The sequence below is a fragment of the Scyliorhinus torazame genome, chromosome 3, assembly GCF_047496885.1.
Source record: "Scyliorhinus torazame isolate Kashiwa2021f chromosome 3, sScyTor2.1, whole genome shotgun sequence".
NCBI classification, from domain to species: domain Eukaryota; kingdom Metazoa; phylum Chordata; class Chondrichthyes; order Carcharhiniformes; family Scyliorhinidae; genus Scyliorhinus; species Scyliorhinus torazame.
The window spans coordinates 232553391-232574413 of NC_092709.1; the positions used below are offsets into that span (position 1 = coordinate 232553391).

The 21023-nt window shown below is 41.2% G+C and overlaps 1 protein-coding gene across 3 annotated transcripts in view; it reads right to left on the reverse strand.

The window, feature by feature from the left end:
- Window positions 1–19511, reverse strand: part of LOC140408986 (ras-related protein Rab-3C) — a 283380-nt gene extending 263869 nt beyond the window's left edge. The window contains exons 1-2 of one of the 3 annotated variants that reach the window (XM_072496992.1): window positions 19396–19511; window positions 5391–5618 (exon numbers count right to left, since the gene is read on the reverse strand). In XM_072496992.1, the coding sequence (XP_072353093.1) occupies window positions 5391–5618 (228 nt within the window). In that variant the 5' untranslated portion in view covers window positions 19396–19511. Of the gene's footprint in view, window positions 1–5390; window positions 5619–18267; window positions 18428–18969; window positions 19222–19395 lie in introns of those variants that run through there. The other 2 variants (XM_072496991.1, XM_072496990.1) reach the window with 2 other exon arrangements.
- Window positions 19512–21023: the final 1512 nt, after the last annotated feature.

A 21023-nucleotide genomic window follows, 5' to 3' on the forward strand; every position in this document is an offset into this window, starting at 1 on the left:
GTTCAGAAGAACAATAATTAAATTTAAGGAAATAACCGAGAAGCAAATTCAAACTGGTAAATATGAGAACTTCCATACATTTTCACAATGTTAATTTCTATTAAGACCAACCTTTTGGGCAAGAAAATCTTAAATTACAGGGGTTTCCAGGTCATTCCGTTTTACTCTATTTGAAGCACAGTTACATAAAAGGGATGAAAATTGGCCTCTGCGGTACCTTTAAAGCTTCCCCATGTTCCATTTCAATGCATTTGTCAACCCAGTTAATTTGAATATGATGGTGTGGATTTTACATGTTAATGAAGAATAACACATAAATTGAGAAACTGCTCCTCCACAAGCTACGCTATTGGGAACCCTGCAGAGAATCTAAACACCTCCCCTTAACGTTCAGTGGGGTCACCATTGCCGAAACCCCCACTATCAACATCCTCAGGGTTACCATTGACCAGAAACTTAACTGGATTAGCTATATTTGGGTCAAAATCCTGAAACACCCTTCCAAACAGCACTGTGATGCACTTTTACCACATGAACTGCAGCGGTTCAAGAAGGCAGCTCACTACCACCTTCAAGGGCAATTAGGATGGACAATAGAAATGCTGGCTTTGCAGCAATGCCCACATCCCATAAATACATTCAAAAATATATATATAAATACAGTGGTCACAAGAGCAAGTCAGACGCTGGGAAATCTGCAACAACTCACCTCCTGACCCCCCCCCCCACCCCCCCACCCCCCACCCCCCACCCCCACCAAAGTGTGCCCACCATCTGCAAGGTCCAAGTCAGGAGTGTGATGGAATACTCTCCACTTGCCTGGATGAGTGCAGCTCCAACAACACTTAAGAAGCTCAACACCATCCAGGACAAAGTAGCTTGCTTGATCATTCACCACCTTAAAGATTCACTCCCTCCACCACTGATATGCAATGACAGCAGTGCCTACCATCTACAAGATGCACTGCAGCAATCCACAAAGGCACCTCCAACAGCACCTTCTAAATACGACCTCTAACACCTAGAAGGCCAAGGGAAGCAAATGCATTGGAACACTACCACCTGCAATTCACCTCCAAATCACATGATTATGACTTGGAACCATATTATCATTCCTTCACTGTCATTAGGTCAAAATTGTGGCCCTCCCTAATAGCACTGTGAATGTACCTATACCACATGGATTCAGTGGCACAAAAGGCATCTCACCACCACCTTATCAAGGACAATCAAGGATGGGCAATCAATGCTGGTCTAGACAGCGATGCCCACATCCCATGAAAGAATTAATTTTTAAAAGCCTTTTACACTGAGAGTTGGGTTGTTGCTACCGATGCAGGTAGCTGGAGTCATGAAATTTCCTGACTTGGCAGATCCGCCTTTGTTTAAAGGACCAATGAGACCCAATTGTCACTGTGGCGAGGCAATGTGAGATAGAGTCAGTCCTACCAAATATGGAAGTAGATCATTAGTAGTCATGAGTGTGCCGAGTGCTGAAGCAGACTGGTGAAGGCCTGCCTCACTTCTATGGAACTTTGTCCCAGTTGTTTAGAAACTATTAAGCCCTTTAGCCCTCACATACATCCAATGGCTCCAACATGCCAACCCTTCCTCTCAACTTCCATGACCCTGCCATACCAGCTCGTGTCCCGACTCACACTCCATGTCCCCTTATATCCCCATGCCACCATCATTCCAATTCATGCTCCCCCACTCATGACCATGCCTCTGCATATTCCCCATGTCACCTCCATAGCCATGCACCAGTAATCACAATGGACAGATCTCAGCAGCCATGTGGAGATTAAAAAATTAACTTCTTTCAACCTAATACAGCTCTCACTCGCACACTCCAGATAGTTAAAATACTCCCATCCATGAATCTCATTCAAAGTTTTTAAAATCTTCAAGTGGTTAATTTCTTATAAAACAAACAAATTTCTATTCATACCCCGGATCAAAGACAGTTAATTGTTTAATAGCCTCTTTATATTTCAAACTGTGAACTCAGAACATCTTGGTGATATTTTTGTAGCATTTTAACCTCAGCCAAGCATTCATAATGACATCATAATAATAGTCTTTGGGGAATGCCAGCAATGACCATTATTGAAACTATACAAAGTGATGGGTTTTCTAAACTGCAATAGGTGGCCTGTCAACCAATGCAATCCAGCAGAGGTTGTTTTTGAACTTTTACTGACAGCTTCAGGCGGTTTTTCTTTCCATATTTAAGGATTGGGGAATTTAAAATGAATTTAGCTTTGACATTTGATTTTGTCTTTGAGAGTGTTACATCTTTTACATCAACTTGTGACTCCTTACCCAGTCATCAAAATATGATCTGTTTTAAATGGGGCAGAACGTCCACATTTGGGTCATGCATATCATTTTTTTAAGTCCGCAGAGTCTTCACAATTCCCTTTTGTCTCATTGCAAAAACTCTTGAAAAGGTTATACCTTGTTGAATGAGATGTAACAGGTGCCGGAATTCTCCAGCTGTTGGGATTTTCTTTTCCCGCTGGCAGCACACCCCCGCCTGCAGGTTTCCCGGTAGTGTGGGGTGGCTTCAATGGGACATGCCATTGACAAGCAGCGGGAAGAGAGAATCCTGCCACCAGTGAGCGGCACGCCACCGAGAAACACATGGCTGGGGGACCAGAGAATCCTGCCTGGAGTTTCTGATAGCATGCATGCTAAGTTTATAATTATAGTTAAGCACCCTCACTGACCCTGAAAAAACTAATTTTATATTTGTGGAATGTCAGATTTTCCAATATGATAAAGAGTTCCACATATATTTAAAACAATCATTTCTTAAGAGTTTATTTATATAATCATTTTAGTTTTTCAAACCAATTATAACCATTAAATTCGATATCTGAAAACTTAAATTAAAAGTGAAGGATAAATGTTTTTAAATCCTAATATGCTGTCTGTGGGTACACTTCAATGTGATTTGCTGTGGCATTACTACTGCTGCATGCCTGGAGTTCACCTCGGCCAGATTTAAACTACCAGCAGGGAGGGGGAGATCTACCCCACAGAAATTGCTAGATGATTTTTATGGGCAACTTTCCATGAGGTCAGTAATGAGCACCATCAATTTTGCCTTGCCACTGACCACAAAATCTAATTCACTGAAAGAGAATAGAGAACGGTTTCTGCCAACATGCTGCAGTGAGCCTTTGGATAATATGTTACAGGATATTAGTTATGACAACAAAAACTAAGAACATCAGTATAAAAGATGGAATTAAAAAGTAACTAGAAATGTTAACTTGAAATTCTGACAAGTGATTAATGGGATAATTGAATAAAATGCTGACTAAACTGACTACATCTTCGGACTGATTTAGTTAATATTTATGAATCTATTATCCAATAGATCCCTCAATTTGATATTTTGTGCACGTGCATCATATTTTCTTAATTTTGTTCTGTTATTTTAAATACCAAACTTAATTATCAGGATAATGTTACATTTGAGCTTATAAGCAACGTTAGAAATATTCAGAGCTCCTGACTGATGTTACAAATGTCCACATGGAAGTATGGCCCAATATAACAGATGTATAATAATTCAATTTTTCTCAAAACCAGATCATGCATGCAATAGAAGCTCTGTACAGACTGGAGAGAAACAGCTGGTCTAATAAGGAAAATGACCTTATCTATGAGTCTTTGTGCTTTTATAATGAAGTTATCCATTGGTGTCATCTGAAGATTGACACTGAGCAGACACAGGGCTTTATGAGCAGATACTTTTAACATTGCTGCTAGACTTTTAAATTGTATCAAAGTTTCTAGATTTAATGAAAAAGCTGTTCTTATTCCTTCACAATCCTAACACAGTTTCATGTTTTTTAAATCTTGGTTTGCCAGGTCAGCAAAAGTCTCGCTCTTTCTATCTCTCTCGTGCACACACTAAACTGGAGTCTATATTTTCCTTACCATCAATAATTACGAAGCATAAAATAATCAGTGGGCTACACTTTATGTTAGAATTCCCCCTTTACTTGCCCACAGCCTTAAACCCGCCACCACCAACCCCCGCCCAAACGTTCCCTGCCTAAGACCCCAACTTACCTGTTTCTGAGAATCCCTGCGTCTTCTTCTTTCTCCTCTTGCTGTCCAGCAACTCCCACAAACATGTTCTTTATACTGCCCGGACTCATGGAGCTGCTGGCCAACCCAGAGAGCAGGACTTTCTCCCAGTGAGGGAAGCTCGTCCGCAGTGCATTATGGCTGTGGGGTGGGCTGGCACTGACGTGCTGTATGTTGACCCCCTCCCCAATCCCGTAATATTCAACTTATTGTGTTTCTCACAATACAAGATGATTTCCCAAAAAGGAATATATCCCTTAATTTGATATTTTGTGTACAAGCATTGTATTTTCTTAATTTTCCTCTTCTTAGAACAAGTAACTTATTTTGCGTCAGACTCAAAGATTTTTCTTTAAAATATAGAGTACCCAATTCATTTTTTACAATTAAGGGGCAATTTAGCATGGCCAATCCACCTACTCTGCACATCTTTGGGTTGTGGGGGCGAAACCCACGCAGACACGGGGAGAATGTGCAAACTCCACACGGACAGTGGCCCAGAGCCGGGATCGAACCTGGGACCTCAGCGCCATGAGGCTGCTGCCTCTTTCAGACTCCAAGATACAGGTGAGTGTGTGCCCGGCTTAGTTTATTTTCCTATGCTAATTGTGGGCAAAATAAGAAATAGACATCAACAATGATAAAATATGCTGCTCTGGCCATTGAACTGCATGTTGTGACTGATCTATCAAAATACCACTTTCCAAAAGGATTTTCTTTGAGGACAGGTTAAAGAAAAATATATTGAGGTTAAAGGACACTGTAATGTAATTGAAGACAGCCTTCATGTTTTGACAGAACTTGATAAACGCCAATGTTACGAACAGAAATTGAAAAAAACACTAATTATCACTCCATTTTTGAAAGAAAATTTCCTTTGGATTTTCTTTCCTATTTTAGAAGCATTACACGTCAGACTTTCTATTTATTTCTTCAAACTGATTTTAGTTAATGCTAAATTCTTTGGATTCCAAGTTACATGTTCAGTGGATCATCAATACCTAGGATTTCATTCACTGGTTAATGTGGAGAATGGGAGAGAGGGGAAAGAACAATGTGTGCCTCTCCTTACAACAGCAAAGTAGATTCACTATTTAGTTATAGCATCAGCCATAACACACCATAAACGCATTACCAATGCATCCTTCCAATTTTAAAATGCAAAAGGTCACAACTGATCTGTAGAAATTCTGAGCAATGTTATAAAATATGCTTCTCACTGAGGTGCAGGCCTTTTCAATAGCTGAAGAAGCCTATATCATAAACCATAAACATAAACTCACCCAAATTTGCAACTTGATCCGTTTTTCATTTCTGTAGACCGTCTTTACTTTGAAGTCAATACCTACAGTGCTTACAAAGGCAGATGTAAAGGAATCATCAGCATATCGGAAGAGAAAGGAGGTTTTCCCAACACTACTGTTGCCAATGATCAGTAATTTGAACATGTAGTCAAAGTTCTGGTCAGCTGATTCCTTCTGGCCATATCGAGAATCCTGTGCGGATGCCATCTGGAAGGGAGATTACAGAATAACTCCAAATTGCCTATTCACCTCAAACCAAGTATATTACATTTCAGTCTGATCAAAAAAGCCATAAAATATTTAACAAACAAAACGAAGTGGCAAATGTAACCTAATTTACAGAAACTTTCGTACAGTAATTGATCATCATCACAACACAGAGGGGAAATGGGGAGGTAGGCCCTGCACCGGGAGGGACACAGGCCACTCCCACACAAAAACGACTGGGGAGACAGAGCACCTTGCTTTTTTTTTAAATTTGAAGTACCCAACTCATTTTTTCCCTCAATTAAGGGGTAATTTAGCATGGCCTATCCACCTTGCCTTCCATGCCCGGTGGCACTGCAGGGGTTTGGGTGCTTTATTGACCCCTTTAACTGCACTCTTATTGAATGTTTAAGTTTCTGTTGATCTTTGTTATGTTCGGGCAGTGCCCCTAACAGGGGTGGCCCTTTTTCTTGCTTTTTCACTCGTTTGTTTCCTTTCTTCTGTTTTGTTAGTGGGCCTGAAAAGAGTGGCCTATCCACCTACCCTGCACACCTTTGGGTTGTGGGGTAAAACCCATCAGTCACGGGGAGAATGTGTAAACTCCATAAGGACAGTGACCTGGGGCCAGGATCAAACCCGGGTCCTCGGCGCCGTGAGGCAGCAGTGCTAACCAGTGCACCACTGTGCTGTCCTACAGAGCACCTTTCTCATCCTCTGCAATTGATGGTTCATGATGCCTCTCTGTCACTGTGAATAATATATACTCTTTTTTCATTATACACACTAATGTAAATAAGGAAAACTGAGACTATGGTCATGGACATGTCAACATGTGATACCAAAGTTGTGCTAAAATTCCAACAAAAACATTTAATGAACAAAATCATAGCTGTGTAAAAGAGATTCTCCACATGTCGCCTTTGGTTCTTTTGCCAATTACTTTACATCTGTGTCCTCTAGCTTTCGACTCATCTGCCCATGGGAACAGTTTTTCTCTATGTACACCCACCAGACCTTCATGATTTTGAACATCTCCATCAAATCTTCTCTCAACCTTCATTTTTCCAAGGGGAAAAATCTCAGCTTCTCCAGTCTATCTGAAGACTCTCATCCCTGGAACCATACTAATAAATCTTTTCTGTACATTCACTAAAACCTTCATATCCATCCTAAAGCGCAGTACCAAGAACTGCACATAATATTTCAGTTGAGGCCAAACCTGTATATTCAGGCAGCACGGTAGCCTTGTGGATAGCACAATTGCTTCACAGCTCCAGGGTCCCAGGTTCGATTCCGGACTTGGGTCACTGTCTGTGCGGAGTCTGCACATCCTCCCCGTGTGTGCGTGGGTTTCCTCCGGGTGCTCCGGTTTCCTCCCACAGTCCAAAGATGTGCGGGTTAGGTGGATTGGCCATGCTAAATGGCCCTTAGTGCCCAAAATTGCCCTTAGTGTTGGGTGGGGTTACTGGGTTGTGGGGATAGGGTGGAGGTGTTGACCTTGGGTAGGGTGCTCTTTCCAAGAGCCGGTGCAGACTCGATGGGCCGAATGGCCTCCTTCTGCACTGTAAATTCTATGATTCATCACACCTTCCTCACTTTAGTATTCTATACCTCTATTTATAAAGCACAGGAGCTCGTATGCCTTTTTAACCACTTTCTCAAACTGCCCTGTCACCTTCAATGAGTTGTAGACTGTAACCCCAGATCTCCCTTTATAACTGGACTCGAAGCTTATATTGCCTCTCTGTTCTTGACATGAATGTCTATTTGTTTTAATATAAATTTAGAGTACCCAATTATTTTTTCCAATTAAGGGGCAATTTAGCATGGCCAATTCACCTAAACTACATGTCCCCCAATCCCATGAGCTTTAATCTTGCACAATAATCTCTTATGCGGGACTTTGTCAAACATTTTCAGAAAGTCCAAATATACCACATCGACTGGCTCCCCTTTGTCAACTGTACTAGTTGCATCTTCAAAGAATTCTACCATTTCTGGTAGAACACCCTTTGAGACTTTCATGATCCTCCTCATAGTTCACCATACTGCCACGTTTTGTGCCATCTGCAAATTTTCAAATTGTGCCTGTACACTCAAATCTAAGAAAATCAGTGATCCTAGTACCCACCACTGCTTACCTTCCTCAGTCTAAAGAACAACTGTTCACCATTACTCTCTGTTTCCTGTCACTCAGTCAGCTTCCTATCTTTGCTGCCAATGTCCCTTTCATTCCTTAATTGGGCATTAGTTGGAAAGTCTATCTTGTGACACTTTATCAAATCCACATATCATCAACCACATAGAATTCCAATAGTTCAGAAGGATGCCATTTGGCCCATCAAATCTACATCGACCCTCTGAAAGAGCCCCCTACCTAGGCCCACTCCCCCACCCTATCCCCATAACCCCACCTAACCTGCACACCTCTGGACACTAAGGGTAATGTGGCATGGCCAATCCACCTAACCTGCACATCTTTGGACTGGCCAATCTCCTCCTTTACTTCAGAGAGAAATGCTATCAGGTTAGTTAAATCTTCAACAAATCAGTGTTGGCTTTCTTTAATTAATCTACACTTGTCAAAGTGACTGTTAATTTCGACCCAGATTATCATTTCTAAAATCTTAAATATTTAAATAACAAAACTTTATTTTAATAAAATTGTAATAAAATATATCATACAGCTAGATGGCAACCTTTTATTTCCTTTTTTAAGGATTTAGTCACTGTCAGTTGTCAGGGGGTTTAGGTTAATTTTAATATTTAAGTGAATTATGTTTTGCATGTTTTTTTATTTTTTGCTTGTGATTTTTTTGCAGTCTGTTATTCTGGTTTGGGTTGATTATTATGAAAAAATGATAATAAACATACTTTTGAAAAACATATCATACAGCTGTACGATATACAGATACGTGTGTACTTGTTTTTTAACCAGGCTAAATTGTTTAACTTGTATAGCCTTGGCCATAAGATCATAAGACACAGGAGCAGAATTAGGCCATTTGGCTTATCGCTTCTGCTCCACCATTCGATCATGTCTGATATGTTCCTCATCCCCATTCTCCTACCTTCACCCCATAATCCCTGATCCCCTTATTAATCAAGAACACCAGATTTGTGCTTGTGGTGCTGTTACCTACAGGGCTACAGACCAATAGCTGGAAGGTGGAAAAAGACAGAATAGTTATTTCTTACAACACAAGAACTAGGAGCAGTAGTAGGCAATTTAGCCTCGCGAGCTTGCGCCACCATTCATTACGATCATGGCTGATCTCATCATGGCCTCAACACCACCGTCCTGCCCGTTCTCCGTAACCCTTCAACCCATCATTAATTAAAAATCGGTCTAACTCCTCCTTAACTTGATTAAACCAGGGGCTGGTTTAGCACAGTGGGCTAAACAGCTGGCTTGTAATGCAGAACAAGGCCAGCAGCGCGGGTTCAATTCCCGCACCAGCCTCCCCGAACAGGTGCCAGAATGTGGCGACTCGGGGCTTTTCACAGTAACTTAATTGAAGCCTATTTGTGACAATAAGTGATTATTATTAATTATCCCAGCATCCACCATACTCTGGGGATGGAAAATCCACAGATTCACAACCCTTTGGGAGAAGTAGTTTCTCCTCATCTCTATTATTAATTCTCTACCCCTTATCCTAAGACTATGACCTCTTTATCTAGAATGCCCACAAAAGGAAGCATCTATTCCACATTTCCTTTTTCCATAGCTCTTATCATCTTATATACCTCAATTTGATCTTCCCTCATTCTTCTAAACTCTAGAGAGTAGAGGCCTAAACTGCTCAATCTCTCTTCATAAGACAAACCTCTCATCTCTGAAATCAATCTAGTGGACCTCCTCGGAAATGCATCCAAATGACACGGCAAGTTTTCTCAAATAAGGGAATCAAAACTATGCACAATACTCCAGGTGCAGTCTCACCAAATCCTTGTACAGTTTCAACAACACTTCCTTACCTTTATACTCTATTCCTTTAGCTAGAAATATCAACATTTCATTCATTTTCTTTCTTACCTGCATGCTAGATTTCTGCGACTCATGCATGAGGGCACCCAGATCCCTCTGCACTGGAGCACCCCTAAGTCTCTCCTGAAGTCTCTAGATAACAAGTTGCCTTTCCATTTTTCTGATCTAAATAGATGACCTCACGCTTATCCACATAAACTCCATATACCACGTTTTGGCACACCTAACCTATCTATATCCATTTGTAAGGTTCTTATTGCCTCATTGCAACTTATTGTCCCACCTATTTTAGTGTCATCTGCAAATTTGGCTACTGAACCTTCTATTCCTGTATCCAAGTCGTTAATATAGATTGTAAATAGTTGGGGCTCAAAGAGCGAATCCTGTGGCACCCCACTAGTTGCATCTTGTCAAACAGAAAAAGACCCATTTATCCCAACTCTGTCTTCTGTCTGACTGCCAGTCCTCTATCCAAGCTAATAAATTACCCCTATCCCCATATGTATTAACATTTGGTGCAGCACCTTATCAAACACCTCCCGGAAGTCCAGATATACTATATCCAAAGGGTCCCCATTATCCATTTAGCTTGTTACATCTTTGAAGAACTCCAGCACATTTGTCTAACATTATTTGCCCTTCATAAAATCATGCTGACTCTGATGGATGTCCTGATAATACTTCCTTAATCATGTATTCCAATAATTTACCAACAACAGATGTTACCCTAACTGGTCTGTAATTTTTTACATTCTCTCTCCCTCCCTTTTTAAATAAGGATGTTACATTAGCATTTTTCTAATCAACTGGAACCTTTCCCGTGTTGAGGGAATTTTGGAAAACTATAACCAATGGATTCACCATCTCCGCTGCCACATCCTTTAACACCAAAGGATGTAGGCCATCTGGCCCTGGGGACTTGCCTTCAATCCCAATAGTTTTTTTTCTTATAAATTCAGAGTACCCAATTCTTTTTTCCCCAATTAAGGGGCAATTTAGCGTGGCAAATCAACCTACCCTGAACATCTTAAGAGTTGTGGGGGTGAGACCCATGCAAACACAGGGAGTGTGTGAAAATTCCACACGCACAGTGACCGGGGTCGGTATCAAACCCGGGTCCGCGGCGCGATGCATCCCAATAGTGTGTTGAGTACTGTTTCACTATTGATGCTAATTGTTCTAAGTTCCACTCTTTCAATTACCTCTGAATTACCCGTTCCTATGAGGATGTCACTAGTGTCCTCCACCGTGAAAACTGGGGCAAAATATTGATATAGCATCTCTGCCATTTCTGTGTTCCCCACTATTAACTCTCCAGTTTCATCTTCCAAGGGACCAACATTCACTTTAGTGACTCTCTTCCCTTTTATGTACTTATGGATGCTTTTGCTTTCTTTTTTCATGCTTTGCGCTAGCTTTCTTTCATAATTTATCTTTGCTCTTTTTATGATTTCTTTTAGCATCCCTTTAAGTTTGAAAGTTTCCCAATCTTCCAGCCTGCCACTGGCCTTTGCAACACGGTACATCTTAGTTAAACGGCAAAAATGCAAAGGACTAGAATGTTACCAAAGGTGACAACTTTAGTTATGTGGCGGCTTTGTGATAAATTAGACTGCTTTCCTTCGCCATTAGAAAGCTAAGAGGAAATTTAAAAGTGGTGTTCAAACAATTTCAGATTTTTGAAAGAGGTTTCCACTGGCAGAACGATCAGTAACCAAAGGACAAAGATTTAAGATAATTGGCAAAAAAAAAAGTCAGTGGGAGATTAAGAGATTTTTTTTATGCATGGAGTCATTATGAATGGAATGAACTGCCTGAAAAAGACCATGGAAGATGATTTTCAATAATAACATTCAAAAGGAATTAGAGAAATACTTGAAAAAGGACTTGAAATTCAAAAAAAATATCTGGAATGGAATTATCAAACATTAATGCAAAGTACATTCAGAACATTAATGATCGCAACATGTTTGGATATTAAATAGAGCACAGAAATGTCTCCAGTCCACAACTTGTGTGAATGATAACACAGCTTGCTGAAGTACGGCTCATTGGAAACTGCTGATTTAACTGCACACAGGGATTCCCATTCCAATCAGTTCACCCTCAAAATTGTTACAAGCAGAACATGTGTTCACTTTAAATCTACATTACGTGAGCAATACAGCATTGTGCTTTCCTGAAAAGTAACAAGACTAACTTGGCATATATCACAACTGATTAACATAACACAAATACAAGAGATAACAAATAGGTTAGACCAAGGAGAGCCAATGGATGTTATCTATCTTGACTTCCAAAAGGCCTTTGATAAGGTGCCTCACGGGAGACTGCTGAGTAAAATAAGGGCCCATGGTATTCGAGGCAAGGTACTAACATGGATTGACGATCGGCTGTCAGGCAGAAGGCAGAGAGTTGGGATAAAAGGTTCTTTTTCGGAATGGCAACCGGTGACGAGTGGTGTCCCGCAGGGTTCAGTGTTGGGGCCACAGCTGTTCTCTTTATATATTAACGATCTAGATGACGGGACTGGGGGCATTCTGGCTAAGTTTGCCGATGATAAAAAGATAGGTGGAGGGGCAGGTAGTATGGAGGAGGTGGGGAGGCTGCAGAAAGATTTAGACAGTTTAGAAGAGTGGTCCAAGAAATGGCTGATGAAATTCAACGTGGGCAAGTGCGAGGTCTTGCACTTTGGAAAAAAGAATAAAGGCATGGACTATTTTCTAAACGGTGACAAAATTCATAATGCTGAAGTACAAAGGGACTTGGGAGTCCTAGTCCAGGATTCTCTAAAGGTAAACTTGCAGGTTGAGTCCGTAATTAAGAAAGCAAATGCAATGTTGTCATTCATCTCAAGAGGCTTGGAATATAAAAGCAGGGATGTACTTCTGAAGCTTTATAAAGCATTAGTTAGGCCCCATTTAGAATACTGTGAGCAATTTTGGGCCCCACACCTCAGGAAGGACATACTGGCACTGGAGCGGTCCAGCGGAGATTCACACGGATGATCCCAGGAATGGTAGGCCTAACATACGATGAACGTCTGAGGATCCTGGGATTATATTCATTGGAGTTTAGGAGGTTGAGGGGAGATCTAATAGAAACTTACAAGATAATGAATGGCTTAGATAGGGTGGATGTAGGGAAGTTGTTTCCATTAGCAGGGGAGACTAGGACCCGGGGGCACAGCCTTGGAATAAAAGGGAGTCACTTTAGAACAGAGATGAGGAGAAATTTCTTCAGCCAGAGAGTGGTGGGTCTGTGGAATTCATTGCCACAGAGGGCGGTGGAGGCCGGGACGTTGAGTGTCTTTAAGACAGAAGTTGATAAATTCTTGATTTCTCGAGGAATTAAGGGCCATGGAGAGAGAGCGGGTAAATGGAGTTGAAATCAGCCATGATTGAATGGCGGAGTGGACTCGATGGGCCGAATGGCCTTCCTTCCGCTCCTATGTCTTATGGTCAAATAGAAAGGCATTACAATATTCAACTGTACTGTTTACTGTACTGTTTAAAGCTGAAAACTTATTTAGACAATGACCAGAAAAATCAACTTATCTTCTAAAAGAATAGGAGTATACTTTATACATTATCTTTAAAGGGAAACAAGTTAATCACCTGAACAAGTAGCCACACAAATAAGGACCTTTGTTGATACTTTTACCCATATAAACCTAAAGAAATGTATACTCAACATTATACTTACTTTTCAGCCCTTCTCATGATAGATGGCTTTGTCACAAAACATCTTGATCCAGGTCCATTTTTAGCAGTTGAACCATGCATTATATACATTTTATAGTTATTTTTAACTTCTCTAGGCTTCATTTTCTTATCGAGACATTTGCGGTGGCAGTGATAGAGGAACAGGGATAGGAAATTTACAATGGAGAAAGTGACATCAAGTTGAAGGGGAAGGATGAAAAGGAGAGGAAAAGGTGAAGAGATGGTGAGGAGTCAGAATGAGGGACGGCAGTGGGAAGAAATATTTTTGGGTGTAAAGCAGAATGGGGCAAAGGGGAGAAATGTTCTAAAAGTCAAATAAGGAAGGGATATAAAAAAAAGAGAAGGGAGAAAGGGACAAGACAGAAATGATACTGGAAGAGGAGATGTGCAAGGTGAAGCATAGGTGGATAGCACTGAACTGAAAACAAAAACATCAGAACACTCAATTTATGTGCCAACCTGAGTCAGCAAATTCATTACATGCAGAATGAACATTTTGAAAACAGACCGTCATTTTCCCAATTCAATGCTGAGAAAGTTAACCAAGGTTGCATGGCAGGCCCAGTGAAAGGAGGGAGGCAGAACATCAATAGCTTGTAGGAAAAGGATAGGCTTTGGAGCCTGTTCTGCCAGACTATTTGATCACAGTTGATAAGCACCACAACTCAATTTGTCCTTTTGCTATTGCCTCGGTGCCCTTCCCCAACCCATCGATCAAAGCTTTGAAAAATGTAATTGGACCGGCATTGTAGTCTTTTGGGGAGAAATCCAAAATTTCACCGTTGTGTGTGAAAAGCTGCATCCTGATTTCACTTCCAAATGGCCTAGCTCTAATTGTAAGGTTAGGTTATAACACATTGCTCTGGATCCAGCCATCAAATGAGGTCATTCCTCTGTATCTACCCTGTCAAATCCTTTTCTCATTTTAAAGACAGCTTCTTGATCACCCCTCAGCCCTCCAAATGCAAGGGAATCCAAGGCATGTTTAAACAACCGATCCTCATAATTTAACCTTTCAACATCCAGCATCACTCTGGCAAATCTCACTGTATCCCTTTCAAAATCAATATATCTGATGCGACCATCAATTCACTGAGAGACACGTTGAGAAGTGAACCGTGGTTTTAATCAGCTTACAACTGAGCCTGCCTGTGACCGGAACAACAATGAATGCGGCCCCGCAGGTCAGCTGCCTTTATACTTCCTGTAAGGGGTGGAGCCATGGGCGAGCCCGTACATGCCCCGACATATCCCCGTGGGTAAAGCCGTACAATGGCCCATAGGTGGAGCCCACGGGGTTAAACACATAACGTAACACGATACAGCAGTAACATGATATCACAGTGCACTGGTGAATTAACAGTAGTTCTATTCACCACAATATCTTTCCTCAAGTGGGTTCCCAAAACCGACTGCAGTACTCCAGATGGGGTTTGACCAAGGTTTTGTATAACTAGAGCATAATTCCTCACTTTTGCAATCAATGTAAAAAGCGAGGAGATGATAGCCGTGATGTGGGATTTGGGGATCTAACAGAAGCTAAACCATATGAGGGGGTACAGTGGAAAAAGGCGAAAGGGAGACAGGAAAAGGGAAAGTTAGGAATGATAAGCAGAATCATAGAAAAGTTACAGTACAGAAGAAGGCCATTCAGCCCATCTTGTCCATGCCAGCCTGAAGACACACAGGTGCCCATTCTAATTCAACCTTCCTGCACCCGGTCCATAGCCCTGTAGCTTAGAGCACTTAAGGTGCAGATCCAGGTACACTTTAAAAGAGTTTAGGGTCTCTGCCTCCACCACCAACTCGCAGTGAATTCCAGATTTGCCCTACCCTCATGTCCTCTCTACACCTTCTGCCACTTATCTTGAAGAATGGAAGGGAAGAGGGATAGATAGATGACATGACGCATAAATGAAAAAGAAGACGGCATTATGCAGTAGCTCCTTATCCCAGCACATAAAGCCATAGACCATAAGACGTAGGAACAGAAGTAGGTCATTTGGCCCATTCAGTCTGCTCTGCCATTCAATGAGATCATGACTGATCTGATATGATAATCCTCAACACCACGCTCCTTATCCCCATAAGTCATGATTCCCTTACTAATTAAAAAATCTGTCTATCTCAGCCCTGAACATACTTAGCACCCCAGCCTCTTCACTCCTCCGAGGGAAAGAATTCCACAGATTCACTACCCTCTGAGGGACAATTTTTTTCCTCATTTGTCTTAAATGGGCGACCTCTCACTCGGAGATAATGTCCTCTGGTTCTAGACTCTTCTCACAAGGGTAAACAACCTCTCAGTATCTACCCTGCCAAGCTCCCTAAGAATCCTCAATAAGGTCACCTCTCATTCTTCTAAACTCCAATGAGCATAGGCACAATCTACTCAACCTCCATCCCCAGGATCAATCGAGTGAACATTCTCCGGACTGTCTCCAATGCCAGTATATCTTTCCTTAGATAAAGGGACCAAAACTGTTCATAGTATTCCAGCTGTGAATATCATATAAACGATCATTCCCAACTAAAAAGGACAGCAATAAGAAACTGAAAGAATGCAAGGGCAAAAATAAGTAAATGAGTAAATGGGAGAGAGCAAAGTAAGTTGACAAAAGATAGGCATTGCCATGGGAAGTAAAACTCTTGCACTTTGCTGTCTTATTGTATTTAAATATTTCTAAAGATGATGATTTTCAATACACAAACCACCCAGATATTTTCAGTGGAATGCAAACGCCCAAACAATGAATGCGGTTGACAAAACTGTAACTCACAGGGGCTCTAACATTTACCCTACATCAGTAGCAATTCACTGCACTTTCCCTTCTTTTAGAAAGGCACCAAGTGTTTTCCAGCTCGAATTCCATGGGCACTTGTTCCAATAAATGTCATTCACATGAGCCTATAATTTCCTTATAACCAAGGTTAAATCTGTTCTCACTGTGGACATCCAATTTCCAGCAAGTAACATTACACAGCCATAAGAAAGAGGTGTCATTCAAATATTAAAGAAAATGAAACAAGAGTACATTCTGAAGGGTAATTACCGATGGGCAATAAATGCTGACCTAGCCAGCAACACCTGCCTTCAGTGAACACTTTTTTTAAAAAAAGATCAACTGAATGATGGAGCAGGCTCAAGGAGCTGATTACAGTACTTCTGTTCTTATGAAGCTGAGGTGATATTTTGCCTTTACAGCCCAGGGTCACTAAACCCAATGGTATTCCCCCAAATACTGACCTAGCTGAAATCATCTCATTCAGCATAGTCCAAATCCAAAGTACAACAGCCTGGAGTACACCGTTAAAAGCTACACCAGATGGTGCCTTCATCTAGTAAGCCATGCAGGGAGCTACTTGTTCCTTTGATTTCTTTTGTCTCTGATTCAAATAATTCCACACAAAGAACAATTCCTAAAACACCATAAACTATTTCCAGTAGCATCAGTTTCTAATTGATGTCAGTCATGAGCATGTACACAGCTGGAGTTATGTATTTTATCCTTTCTTGGCAAGCAATATTTTTTTCCTAGTAGTTGCAATGGGCATTATTAGTCCCTTAAGTTATATTGTGGAAGTTCATGGAGGCCAGCCCCCTTGCCTTGCCCCATGCTTGATGTGGAGTAGTGCCCCTCAAGCTATATAACCACTTCTCTCTTACTAACAGAGAGAGAGGCATCTATGATCCCGCATGGACTATCAACCCTATTTATTTAAAAGAAAAACTGCTTATAAGACAGGAATCAGAAAATGTCTGCAAACTTCCAAAAATGATGCAACATTAACAATCCTATACCTTCAATCCCCTTAGTCCTGACCATTTGAGCATATATGGTACACCTTCTAACTGCAAGCACAGAAGCGTGTTTCTAATGTGTACCATTCCAACAAAAACGACTTTTAAAATTGAGAACTGGTTTTCATCATTTGAATTAATCAAAGATGTATTAAAAATATCCAGTATTTACTCCACAAGATGTATTTTGTAATAACCAGAATGGTTCTGTATTGAATTTAGATTTAAATGACAGAATAAAATATATACTGCTGTAAGCCTTTATTTCAAATGGTATGTACTGTATTGTGAATTCCGAATGGACAAAATGTATAGGCAGTTCCTTATTTTACTGTGCAAAAGACAAACGTGAAAAACGTCTTGGAAAACAACTCTATTTTGTCAGCATGAAACGGGTGTGCTTCAAACTCGCAAAATATCCCTCACCGAGAGTCGCCCAACGATCTCCTTAAAGGAGATCCCCCTTGAATGAAAAAGTCGGCATGTTCAAGTCAGATGGATAGACTCGTTACACTGCAGCTCAGACATCTTGGTACATATCTGTACCACCTAAAATAAATACAAGATGCCAGCGATGTATATGAAAGACAATGTGTCCAAAGAGTAGAGGGCGTACACATGAAGGATGTAATCCTGATGCAGAAATGCACCTGCCATTACAATTTCATCTACCTTAAAAGTCCCCCCCCCCCCCCCCCCGCAACATGAATAGCCCTTAAACACAGAGATATTGAGCACCCATCAATGGAGGAACAAAAATTGTGATGAATATACTGGTCTCGGGAGAAAACTGGTTAAACACAATTCTTAATTCAAAATACATTTTTAAAATTGAACACGTTCAAGCAAATTCACATTTCTGAAATTCTCCATGCAGAACGATTCAATTCCAGTTGACGATGAGCTGTGAAATTAAACAGTCTATTTAAAAATGAATACCCACCCAATTTTTCTATGTTCTATGTTTAAACCTAATTGTGCATCTTGTAACCATGCAAGTTATTGTAGCATGCAAAAAAATTCTCATATTAATTGACAGGCATGATAAAGCAACCTCCTTGATCAGAAAGTCTCATTCGGACGCTGTTTCCATCTGCTTATGTGTTGTGTGATATGGAAGGTTATACGGACCTGCATTGGTGCCTCGTGTCTCATGCTGCCAGAGCGCTGGCGATCCCTCTCCCTCTGAGCCTGTGCAGAAAGCCGAGCGGAACGAGCCGCTTTGCCTCCCTCTGTCACCTACTTTTCTCTTGACAGCGGCAGCACGCCGCGCCTGCGCCGGCCGCGCCGCGCACTCTGGGACCTGTAGTTGTTTTGGCTCAGTCCCGGCTCGAGCACAATGGGCCGGCTATGTTGGACTACAACGCCCAGCATTCCCGGCGCCAATCCCTACCGTCGCGCGACGGGGACTCGGAGTTGGCAAGGAACAAGGCTGGAAGCAAGGATGCCCCTTGTTGGGTGGGTATTTGCAACCAACAGCCAGGACATGTTGCACATATCTTTTGACAAACCCTTACCTAACCTGAACAAAAAAAATCATCATATGTCACGTCGAATTTACTGAAGTTATTCTGTACTTTAAAAAAAATGACTGCATCCTTGCAAAATTATTAAATTAACAATGCCAGCTACCCTAAAAACACGCATAACGACAAAGCTGATTGTTAGTGTCCATTCAAAGAATTTGCAATAGGAACAAAGGGCACCTTCTGGCTGTTTTCAGAGTATCTGGAGCGCACGAAACCACAGCCCTTTCTCATATTACGGAAATTTGGTCTTTGTATTACGGAAATTTGGCCTTTAAAGAGGAAGTATTGTAAAATAATGCATTACCTTCCCATAAAGCTCCATTTATTTCTACAAACTCAAAAGGTGTGAATAATCTGCTGTTCAAGGGGAGAAAACACACGCTGGTGCTACCGTCTTTAGTTGTCAGTTTGCGGCGAGATTTGTGCACAGATTCACATTTCAGTCCCGCAGATGCTGCTTCCGTGTGTGAAGAGCCGCCGTTCTGCCAGCAGTGTAGATGGACCTTTAACCACAGAGCAGAAAGCAAAGGGAAACTCAGGATCCGCGTGTCATCCAGCTGCTACAGATAACACACGCCTATCGACCATTCACAGCCGCGCTGGTTGTCGAGAGATGGAGATTCTTTACTACAATAGACAGAACGGAAAAGGTCGCCTCCACTCATTTTCTAGGTGTGGTCAAAATTTAAGAAGTGCTGCCGTATACATAAAATCGATTGCGTTATCTTACCTTTGTGAGCGTGGGCTATTGATAACCGCGGGGTTTTGATTCACCAGTCTTTTGCGTCTATTAGAAAACTCAGATGCTGTTTGAGCTGGTCGGGGCGGGACAACCTATCTGATTACCAATCACTCATGGGCCAAAGCATTAAGAATCCGAGTTAATCAATGGATGGGAGAAATCTAACGCCAGTCATTCTTAACGTGATAGATGCGAGTGCCTTCCAGCCTCTCTATAAACAATATTCATAAATATTAGCACACGCAAGTAATATTTATCACTGCTAACTGAGGTGTTCTTATTTGTTATTGTAAGGAAATTGCTTACAGAATTATTCATTTCTTTGTATGCTTGTCTTGTCACTCTGGGCGTTGAAAGCTTGCTGAATTGTTTATTGGTGATTTTCTTTGATCACCACTATCAATTAAATGCATTTCACCATGCGAGAGGTTTATTCCTGTTATAACATTTTGCCCACACTTTGCAATGAGCCAGCAGCTGGAATGTGCATTGTGGAGGGAATGGTCAAAGAGGGGTATGGTTGGCTGGTCAGCTCGGGGTAGATCAATTGCAGAGAGAAACTGCGCAACAAAGAACGACCCACAGCCAGCGATTGGTGTCAAAGGAAGACTTGTCAAAGGACCTCCATCCAATAAAACAGCGAACAACGACAAGTTACAGTGACTAATTCAAGGCGACAGGGTTAAACTTTCCTGTTCATTATACATCGGGAATATATATATTAAAACAAATCTATATGCTGCTTTTATATTAGTTTTAGATTAACTTCAGCGTGGGGTTAGCAAGGAAATGAGGTCGTCGGATTGTTTGAACAATCACATAAAGCTGTTTGCAGTTCGGAACCAAAGTAAAATTTTGATTTGCTATGGCAACTAAATGCAAATATGCAGAGTGTATGATACTGCTTGAGACAGACAGCCACATTGCACATCAAATGATCATCACACTTCAGCCGTGTTTCTGCTATCAATAAAACACTGCCCGAATATTACTTTGAAACTGCTAGTGCCAATGTCTTTTGAAAAATGACAATTAGCTGATTTCAAAGTAATAATCACCATAGGCCTCTGTTCTTTCCAATGTTTCCCTGTAAGCAAATGGATGGTCTAATTGGCCTGACCCGGACACCGTTTTGAGATGGTTATGACTCCAAATTAGCACACCAGAGGTCAAATAGTTCATAATCCTACCAAGACAGTTTGGGAAGTTCAAAAGGCAGCAAAACTTGATTATGAAGCTGTTGGGTTGTTGTAACAAAAATATAATGGATTGGCTAATGTACACTCCTTTAGGGAAGGAACCCTGCTCGCCTTAACTGGCCGCGTCTGTGTGCCAATGTAATTGAATCTTGGTTGCCCTCAGAAGTGGAAATTAGGATGGGAGGAGTCAACAGACCAGTCATTCTTGCGTGATTCAAAATTATTCGAGTGTCTTCCAGTCTATATAAAACAATATTTACACATATTAGCACAGGAAAGTAATATTCATCACTAGTAAGTGAAATTTCTTTGTCATTGTGGCAACACTAATTCTAGAATTAATAATGTCTTTATATGTAAGGAATACATTTTTTAAAATGGTACCGTTACAAATGTGGGCAGATTATTTAGCACAGG